This window comes from Teleopsis dalmanni, chromosome 2 (assembly GCF_002237135.1).
Source record: "Teleopsis dalmanni isolate 2A chromosome 2, ASM223713v2, whole genome shotgun sequence".
NCBI lineage: Eukaryota > Metazoa > Arthropoda > Insecta > Diptera > Diopsidae > Teleopsis > Teleopsis dalmanni.
Genome location: NC_051847.1, coordinates 34,832,853 through 34,843,672, shown reverse-complemented (window position 1 = coordinate 34,843,672; position 10,820 = coordinate 34,832,853). Strand labels below are relative to the sequence as shown.

At 26.2% G+C, this 10,820-nt stretch overlaps 1 protein-coding gene across 1 annotated transcript; it reads right to left on the bottom strand.

Moving 5' to 3' along the window:
• Positions 1–7,474, bottom strand: LOC119674302 (KAT8 regulatory NSL complex subunit 3; the record flags this gene model as incomplete). Its single annotated transcript, XM_038085434.1, has 9 exons — positions 7,361–7,474; positions 7,094–7,292; positions 3,826–4,142; positions 2,389–2,915; positions 2,019–2,316; positions 1,759–1,906; positions 1,489–1,693; positions 355–447; positions 1–275 (listed from the first exon to the last, which is right to left on the bottom strand). Coding segments are annotated over exons 2-9 (1,977 nt in total), but the record flags the coding sequence as incomplete, so codon positions are not given.
• Between the last annotated feature and the right edge of the window lie 3,346 nt (positions 7,475–10,820).

Sequence of the window (10,820 nt, the reverse complement as noted above, 5' to 3'; positions counted from 1 at the left end):
TTGTGGATTGCCACCAGTTCCTGATTTAGGTTGGGCAACAATATCAAAGGAGGTCATAGCTTTCGGTCCAGTTGTATTGTTAGTATTCGTAACAAAATCACCATCATTTGTTTCAGATAGAATTGTTTGCATAGCTGCGCTCAAATCATCATTTATGGTTGAATTCGGTGAAGCTTGGCTGCTTGCCTGTTGTGTTTGCTGTGCTTGTAACTTGGAAGCTGATACAGATTTATTAACTTTTTGCCCAGGATTCAAAGCTTTCGTACGTGGTCGTCCTAATAATAAAAAAAACACAATTATAAAATTAGTGAATGAATTTGTTACATCAAAATATTATATATATTTTTATTTTACCCCTACGCTTCGGGAGCATAGGATCTGTTGTTGATTTATCTATTCTTGATTTGGCTAGTCTTGTTTTTCTTGAACGTTTTAATGATTTAACGCCTGGTTTATCCAATTTTGAGTTTTGAATTATAATTTAAGAAATTTGCGTTTGGAGAATATATGCAAAATAAACAAAAATTTGTATATATCACATTACACATATTTTTTTTTAAATCAATAAAAGATTGACTGGGTAACAATAACTGTAGACTATAGTCATAATATATATTGAAATATAATATAGTAAAAATTTATATTGAAATATAATATAGTCAAAATATATATTAAAATATAATATATTAAAATTTTATATTGAAATATAACATAGTCAAAATATATATTAAAATATAATAGTGAAAATGTATATTAAAATATAATATAGTCAAAATATATATTAATATAATATAGTCAAAATATATATTGAAATATAATAAAGTCAAAATATATATTATAATATAATATAGTCAAAATATTGGTAAAAAAAAGGAATATAATTCTTACAAATAATTTAAAAAGTTGTATATAATTTAAATAAATCATCAATTAGCCTGTTCAAAAATATCTAAATAAAATTTGCTCATTAAAACAATAAATTATATTAAATGCAACAAAATAGGTTGTGAGAGAGTGATTAGAATACTGACTTAATCCATTATTAAATAGTTTTTAATAACTATTTTTATATTGTTAATGAAACATTTTACATTAAGAAATAATTATAATTTCTGTCTATTGTAAATATGTATAGAGGGCTGAGTCTTAAATATACACCATTTGCTCATAGATGAACATTGCATCTTATTATCAGGGCTATAGCTTTATTATTATAGCTATGACTAACAATTTTAATGTAAAGATTAGATATTAAATTCGTAATATAATAGTCGTGTAATTGATAATTGAAGGTTTCTTGCCATTTTTCTATTTGTTAAATGGTATTTGTTATTCTATTAGTATTTGTTATACTATATAAATGTTATTGTATAGTAGTTAGTATGGTATATTATACAATATATTATTGCACTACTATTGTATATAAATATATAAATTGCAATATCTTTTATCTAATTTAATTCTATTATTTCATAATCGTGTATTTACCATATTTTGTTTTTAATTGCGCTAATTTTTCATCGTCATCAATTGGTTCTGCTTTTCGCTTACGTTGTCCTGTATTTACTTTTGTACCAGAATTCTCTCCATTTGAAACTTTTCCCTTTAACGTAGTGGCAATACCAATTGGTGTTGGTTGACGTGGACCAGGACGATTATTTAAAGTTTTATTAACAAAATCGTACATTTCTTTCTGTAAATCATATTATATCAACATTAAACAAATACATTTTTTTTTTATTAATTTTATATACTTACTACAATCATTGAGTCTACTGTAGCTTGTGTAACATTTTCAATTTTACGACGTATTTTAGGCACACGCAATGAATCATCAGCACTACCAACGACTACTACAGCAGATTCAGATTGCAATTTTTCACGTAAATGTTCCATCTCCTCAGTGCTGCAAATGTTTATATTATGATTAAATATCTAATCTTTTGAAAAAATATTAAGTATATTATATAAAAACTTTACTTATTAAATAAATAACGTATTATAATTTAATATATTACCTTGTTTTGGCGGAATTTTGTCCAATTACAAAAAGTATTGGAACTTTTATATCTAAAATGCGATCATCAGGCATACCGCGTACACCATTCAATGTATGAAAGGCAAAGCCCATACATATAACACATGCAATATTCTCAGACATTGCTACCTGCAAGGCAAGAGCTGAACCAGCATTAAAACCTATTAATATAATGCTACGAGCGGAATTATCACTACGTAGATCTTGTATTTTGACCCGTGTTAATGACACTACTTTTTCAGCAAGCTGCTCCAAAGGATCACGTTTAATAATATCATCTAAAAAAAATAAAATAATCAATTATTATTATACATTAATTTAAATTTTGTAATCCAGTTTTTAAGACTTACTCATAACTGGTAGTGTTATATGTACGATTTCTGCAATAGTTCCCAAATAGTCATACCATTTTTGTATACGTTTTGGCACAACTCCATTACTAGTTATTGTTGGTACTGTCACTATTACAGCATTATGATTTAGTTTACGTTCAATATTTATAACCATTGGTTCCCATTTCTTCTTCAGAACAGGTGCCATAAGCTCTTTAGCCATACTTATGGGGCGACCAAATATCATTTTGTCCACTAATGTGGGCAATTTCTGATGCAGTGTTTGTAATATATCTAAATAAGAAGCCATATATGAAGTTGGCAAATGTTCCATTAAAACTGCATGCAACCATTGAATCAAACGTGCTTCCCACGAAATTGATGCAAGAAGTTTTCGCATACTACTTGATGATTTATCAATTAATACTCGTCTTTGCATCGGTTCATTTGGTATATTAGCATTCGCAAGTCGACCGAGTTGATCATTATCTAGTATTAATGCAACTCTTTTAAAAAGTGTCTTCTGTGTGAAGGTCCAACCGGTTCTGTTGAAAAAAAAAAATAAATTAATATTAACAAATTCACTACAAATATATAAACGTATTATAAAAATTTTGAATATGCAAAATTGTTGGAAGTTAACATTTGTAGTCACTCGCTGGGACCTGCTTGTGAATTCCATTTGGGAAAAATGTGAGAAATTTTTTTCATTGCGTTAACAATGGGAGAGCTATACTCTTAAGGATGAGTTAGGTTGAAAAATAGAGCCTTAAACGTAACGTATCTATCTATTATAGATACAAGAAATATTATTTTGTATGATTTAGTAATTTGAAGTACTGCATTAGTAAAGGACAATAAAGCTTATCCTTCAGCTGTGAAACTCGAAAATCTCTATATTTAGAGCTAGTATTATAACATTTCATATTTATGTTATATATGTAGCAGATAAAACTTTACAATAACATTATTCAATTTAAATATATATATTGGGCCTTCACTTGCAAATGTGTCCAAATATGTGCTTTATATGCTCAAATATAACATATTTTAACAATATATAATCTAATATATAAATTCCTGCCATTATAAATGATTATTAAAACCAACTACAAATTTTAAGCTATAGCGAAGCAGCTGTTATTATTGCTGTAACCCACAGAGACGTGGTTGTGTAGTCCCTTTCAGATATGGCGAACGTGACATGGTCGTCAAACTCGACGAATGGCTCTGAGACGTTACCTGGCCGTTCTTGGAATTTTAGAGCAGCTCCTCTTGGAATTTCATTGTTTACAAACGAACGATACTCAAGCATTTTATAAGAAGAGTACGACAACTAATTACTGTCAATATAATCATAATATACCTAATCCACAAATGCACAGAAAATCCATATAAGTAATTAAAAATGGCATATTATAAATATATCTGATACAATAAGTATGTATTACTTACTGATTAACATATGGTTCCCAATCCTCATCATCTTTATTATTGTTTTGAACGTAGCTTGCAACCCGAGCACATTCATTCATAGCTTCTTTAGCGGGAATTTCATGAAAACCAGGAACTTCCACTTGACTTCCATCGTTAAAATCATGTTCATCTAATGGATGCGTATGGCAGGAAGGACACTGTGGTGGCCGACGTACAAGTATGGTACGCGCCGCTGATAAACCAGTTGTCAACTCAGGTATGGTACGCGCTGCATCACGCGTATAACTGTGTTCCATTTTTGCTTCAACGCAAGGAGCTGATGATGGCACTGGTTGCTAAAAATAAAAACACAATAAATTAAAAATAAAACTAAACAAAAAGGTAAATATACACATATACACATATAAGCAAATATATTGAAGTTAGGTACAAAATGAGCATTCACACAAAGGACCAATACAATAAGCTGTTCGAAGGTGAGATGATATGAAGAGTTTGCTATTTTTGTTATGTACAGAAATTTAGTTTTATTATTGACGGTTATGTTATATAAAGTGCTTTTGCATGCAATATCAAGAAGAAATATTAGTTCAACGAAAATTGTTACACCAGATCCCATTTTATATATAACTGTATTCTTGTACCCTGTACTGATGCATGCCTGCACTTCATCAAAATGTTAAGGATGAAAACAAAACTATAAACGGCGTCGTTTGTTTTTTTTTAATGTTTTTATTTCTACCCCACACACTTCACAAACACGATTTTTTTTATTTTACAATATCGTTCCCTTTTATGCTAACACTGTATGTGACTATTCAATTTATGCCAATATAATGCGTATTTGTTATATGTTTAAATATTTTATTAGTTTAGCGAAAACTTAATTTTTTTAAATATTTTTTCCATACAATTTAATGAAGTTAATTTGCAAACTTTTTAATACGAAAAACATTAGCACATATTTTTATGTTCTTTTTCATATCAATATGGCGTCACACACTACTTAAAAAGCATTGCCAGAACTACATTTTTTATAAATATCATAAAGCACTTGTGATATTAAATATGTACATGCTTAATATGGTTACTCACATATAAATATTTTCAATGTTATCAAAACTTATGAAAATAAATATAATATTAAAAACATATAAATAATATTTACATATTAATTTAAGAATGTAATTATAAGATAAATATATTATATATTCTTTTATAGATATATTATACATATGTATTTAGAATTATATTTATTATTATAAATTTTTATATTATAACAAAAAAAAATATATATATATATAAAAAACTATATAAATTTATATATATATGAATATGTTTAATAATTAAATAAAACAAACGGAAATCAATATACAGATACAAACAACTATATTGCAGTTACGTATTCATAATAATATAGGAAATATACTGCGAAATATTCAAGAAAATGCTTTAAATCTCTTTCGAAAATATTATTTAAACCGGCTATGGGCTAATTAAATATAAATATATATATATATATCTTTTATATATATTTTTTAAATTGAATAAAACTTTTAATATTGAAGACGAAAATGAAAACAATATATAATAATCTTTTAAAATTATGATTAACATGAGCAAACATTACTTACAAATTATTTTATTTTAAAATTCTAATTAAAAATGTTAAAATAAATAAAGATTTTGGATTAATTAATTTAAAAACAACTTTGACGTTATTATTAGTACTAAATTGTTAATATGTGGCTTTTTAACAAACAAATTAAAAATTGATAATTTTATCTACATTAATATTTTTAACTACATCTTAATCTATTCACAAACTTTTCATGGCGTCCTATGATTAGTTTCGGTATTAAAACAAAAAAAAATTATATGAACTTAAATTAATTTTATATGTATATGAAATATTATTGTGTAAAGTTAATTTATTTTTTATGTTAATATGCAACTGTGTATTTTATTAAATCCCATGTGACATATTTTGTACTCGGACAGAGTTTAAATTTAATATATATTATAACGTTTTGAAATTGACACAAAAAAAAATTATTTATTGTACATACTATAAATAATCTCGTCTTCTGCTACGATGAGAAGACATAAATTTCCGATTTATGCTAAAACAAAAACATAGTTGATATGCGCGTAAAATGGACATGGACAGATGGCAATGAATAAACTATAGTTAATAGAGACATGGCTAAAGGAACTCTATGCATAAGAGATAATGCATATGCAAAATGTCATGTTTTTTTTTTTTAATATCATGACAGTTATTTTTTATAACAAATATACATATTTTTAAGTAAAATAACATGAATGAATGTATATACTATTACAAATAAAGAGTTTTGTAAGCGGTTGATATAGTAACAGTGGTACATCACAACACAGCGCGTATCGAGTAACAGTAACGCAGTTTTTGTTGATATTTGTACTAATAGAATTCATGACATTTTAAATATTTGAAACTAGTTATTTTCTTTAGTTCAGTATTAAATAAAGCTTGCAAATTAATTTCAGACATTCTAAAAATTTTTCCAGTCTTAATTTATTTCCTATAGGGTATTTTTAAATGCACTTGTAAATTTTATTATAATAATAAAATGCATTGTATTAAGAAATTTGACAATTTAATAAAATAATTTTTTGTACTGAAGCTTTTAACAAATTATATCATTTCTAGTCCTCAGTGAATTTAAGCAAAAATATATTTAGAAAATAACATAAATACTAATATTTTGATTAAAATAATTTACACCAACCACTGACTATGAAAACATTAAATGTTGCCTACTGAATTACATTATTTTTATTTTTTAGCAATACAGTTATGAAAATTGTTTCAGTAATTAACTAAATTATTATTTTTTATCAACAAAATTCTACAATATGGTACAACAAATGGACTTATAAAAAATATTATTTCAACAAATGCTTTTTACCAGCAAAAGTATGATAAATTTATATTATATATATGTACATATGTGAAATCAGAATTTACACAGCATTTATGATACAAACAACCATACATGTGATATATGTATGAATGTAAATACATATTTCATACATTCCACAATCATTTAAATTATAAGTCCTTAGGTATAATATAAGTTTAATTAATGCTTTTTTATTAGATTCACTCATCATAATGAGGAATGGAGAGTAATGATGAATTTCATCGCAGGTACTTGCAAATTTATGAAAGAAAGCTTTAAGAATGTATTAAAAATCATGAACATTAAATTTTTAATTCTAATATTAAGCAATTATTATTTACCATGTTTTCTGTAGGATTTTCTTCGATTTCTTCTTCCTGTGATCCAGCGCGGCTTTTTACGTCGTTCTCTTTTTGCTGCAGGAAATCTTCAAACAATTTAATGTATGAACTCATCTTAGCATTTAAAAGGTCAAAATTTCAAGATATTTCTCATAAGATTTGTATTAAACCGCCAAAAATATAAAACCATATATCTCAACTATTATTTAAGCAAATTTTACATATTATTCTAAACGAAATTATAAAAATACTTCCGATGTAAAATACCTCGCGCGACAATGTATGAATCGAAATGTCAAAATGTATGCTAGCAACAAAACTCTGACAATATCTACAATAAACGCATTTTGACGAAATACATTTGAATTTACAATATTTTATTTTATTATAACACAATATTATTGATAATTTTCATCGCTTTAAGTAACATATAAAATATATTAATTGTTAACATTCACAGTTTTATTAAAAAAATATATAAAAGCCAAGAAAAAATTTTCTTAGTGCGACAGCTGTCAGAAAAAGTGTCGAAAACGAATTGAATAAAGTATTATACACGTACAGTACGGTGTAAAATCAAAATTTAAACTCTTATAAAATTCTAAATGCATACATTTCACACAAACTATACATTAAAGTAATAAATAAAAGTATAATTAAGATATATATATTTTATACATAATAATATAATAAATAGCATTTTGTCCAATTAGTTCCTTTTAGGAATAAAATAAAATATACATTGATAAAAATTAATTATATACACTCATATGTATGTTTCTATTTATATATGTATGTTAATTTTTTTAAAGTATTTTCAGCAGTACCTGAGTACAATATAAATGAATCTTTGTGTTAAGTAAAAAAAATTTTTAAGGACTTGTGGAATTGTGGTGAATACATAGTACTTGTTATTATTGCACCCATGATAAATCAACGCTCTATAAAGATTTCTTATCATAAACAAATTATCTATCGAAAACAACCACTGGTATAGCTAGAAGTAGCAGACATATTCGCTAACCGTATGCCCATTGATCTTAGAGTTTAGTTAAGTTTAATCTGCCTGGCCACGCATAGACTTAGTAGCTAATGCACTCTCGAAGCATTCTTATTTCAAAAGCTCAAACCCGTTGCATTTGAACTGACGAGATTCCAGAGCAAATAGGAAATGAGTATACAAAGAGTGGTTTTATTAACGAGTTAAACATCTTTGTTTCGAATTTAGGAAGTGGTTAAAGCTCCATTTCAGAGACAGTGCCACCTAACAATTTTTAAATGTGTTATTCGATCAGATCTATCGTCTATAGAATCCAATAACTACCAGGTCAGATATGTTTTTCTGTTGCTTATATGTTTTTTATTTATTTTAATATTATTGCAGTATAGATAAAAGAAACGTTAGAACTTGTAAAGCAGTTTACAAGTAATCTAGAAAAAATAAACAATAACAGGTTAATAAATAACCAAATAAATAACTGTTTGCTGCAATTCTCTGATCGACATTAATATAATTTACTATTGAAAAAATTGAATCTGTGGTTAACAAAAAAACATGTTCATAAATAATTAAAAAATTTAATTTCAAATTTTTTTATACATACTAAAAGCTAATTTTAGATTTATGTAAATACCAAAAATTTCACAGCACAATAATTAATTTCTAATGAACCTACATTTAATATGCTTTTAATTTTCTCCTCTTACTTATTATTCATCTCGTTGTATGAGTAACTTAAGGTGTATTGAGTTGTGTCATGCCATAAATATGATATTAAATAGTTTAAGTATTTTCAACTTAAACCCAAATACGCAAGGTTCAAAGAATATACTTATAAAAACAAAAAATTGATAAACTCTTTAACCAAAACAAAAAATTTTGTTTTACAAACCGCCATAGTTTTTTTTCCAACAAAGAGAAACTTTAATATGTTGGATTACACAAGTGTGGTGAGTATTTCGTTTAGTGGCTAAAAGGACATTATTACAAAAGTGACTGCACAGTTGAGAAATAAACTTTATTAAAAGCAGTCAAATAAACGGGCAGTATTACTATTAACATTTTTCTGAGAATTACACAAGAGCTGCTGGCTAAAAGAAGTTCTTTTTAGAATTGTAAATTATTTTTTATTCAATATAAAAATAATATTAAACCAAAAGTTGCGTTTGAAGTCAATAAATTGCATTTTTTTTGGAATTTAGCAATAATTGCTAAAACCAAAATACGGTTTTCATAAAAAATTATTGATAAATATTTAAAATTATAAAATCTTAAATTTATAAGATTTAAGAAATTAGTTTATAATAATTTATTTTTGGTGCTCAAAAAGAAATCAAACAATTTTATAAGAGCTATCAACGAAAGCGAAATATTTTATAAAAGAATCTTTTAACAAACGTTAGGAAAATTTTTGCTTTGTGATTTCTACGTTTATTGATTTGTAACATAAATTTATTGTACTTGACAAGAAAGCATTCAGCATAAAAACGGGGTAGTGCAGAGTGCAGCCCTACATCTCGAAAAAGTGAAAAGAGTACAAATTCAGTGGAGAGCAAGTGCAATAATACTAAACAAAAATTAGTTGCCATAACACGATAAAGAAGAAAACTTATTTGCGGCAAATATTGCAAACAATCGGAAAACACTGTATCTCATTAACTTCAAATATTTTTGAATTTTACTTGATAATTCTTAATGTAAAAAAAAAGCTTCAACAGCTGCATTAAACCACTTCGCAGAAATTGCGGAGATAGTCAACTATCTACAAGAAATCTATAAATTTGGAAAGAAAAGTAAAAGGATTTTTATATATACTTCTGTGTTTAAATTTACATAGATATTTCATTAAATTTTAATTTTTAAAACCTTAACGAGATTTTTATTAACCGCAATTAAAAACACAAATTTTTCTCAAAATTTACAAAAACAATTCGCGCTTCAAAATGTCACCATAAATATTCAACTTAAAGACTTTTTTCTACCAAACTGCAAAAAAAAAGCTTGCATATTTTTGCACAATTTTTTATGTTTTCCGTTTTTATTTAATTATTCAAATATATACTGTTTAATCGTGTGTAATTTAAGTGCCAAATAAACAAGTAATTAAGAACTTTTTAGAAAAAATATTTTTTTTTATTGAGCAACGTTCGCTTTTCTTGGCGTCCGTCTGTGACTTCGCCTTGCTTCCACAGCAAAACAACAGATAATTTCATTTTTGAACGAATTTAACACGATTCAACGCTTTACAATTCCGCTTAATTCAGCGCTTACGGAGCTATTTTCCAACATAAAAAGAAGCAGAATTAAACCAATGCATTTAGGTTTTAAACGTCAAAAACATCAAAAAAGATTTCCGATTAGTAAAAAATGTCTTTACCCCGAGCATGGAATTTACAGGTGCGTAACTGTTAAGTTGAAAGTAGTCAACATCATATACTAAATTTTTTAAATCAAATTATATGAATTTTATACATACTATACTATATAAGTAAACTCCTGCACCACATATAAAACAACATCAATATTGTTGCAAGTTTTTGTTTTTTTATTTTTGCACATAGTTTTTTAAATTATTTTATCACTTCTTGACTTTTCATACTTCTTAAAAACACTTTTTCTATTAAAAAACACTACCGAATGTATAATTAATAAATAATTAATATCTACGAACTTGAAATTACCTCTGTAATTAAATACAAATTAAGTTCAAATATGGATTTAGTGATT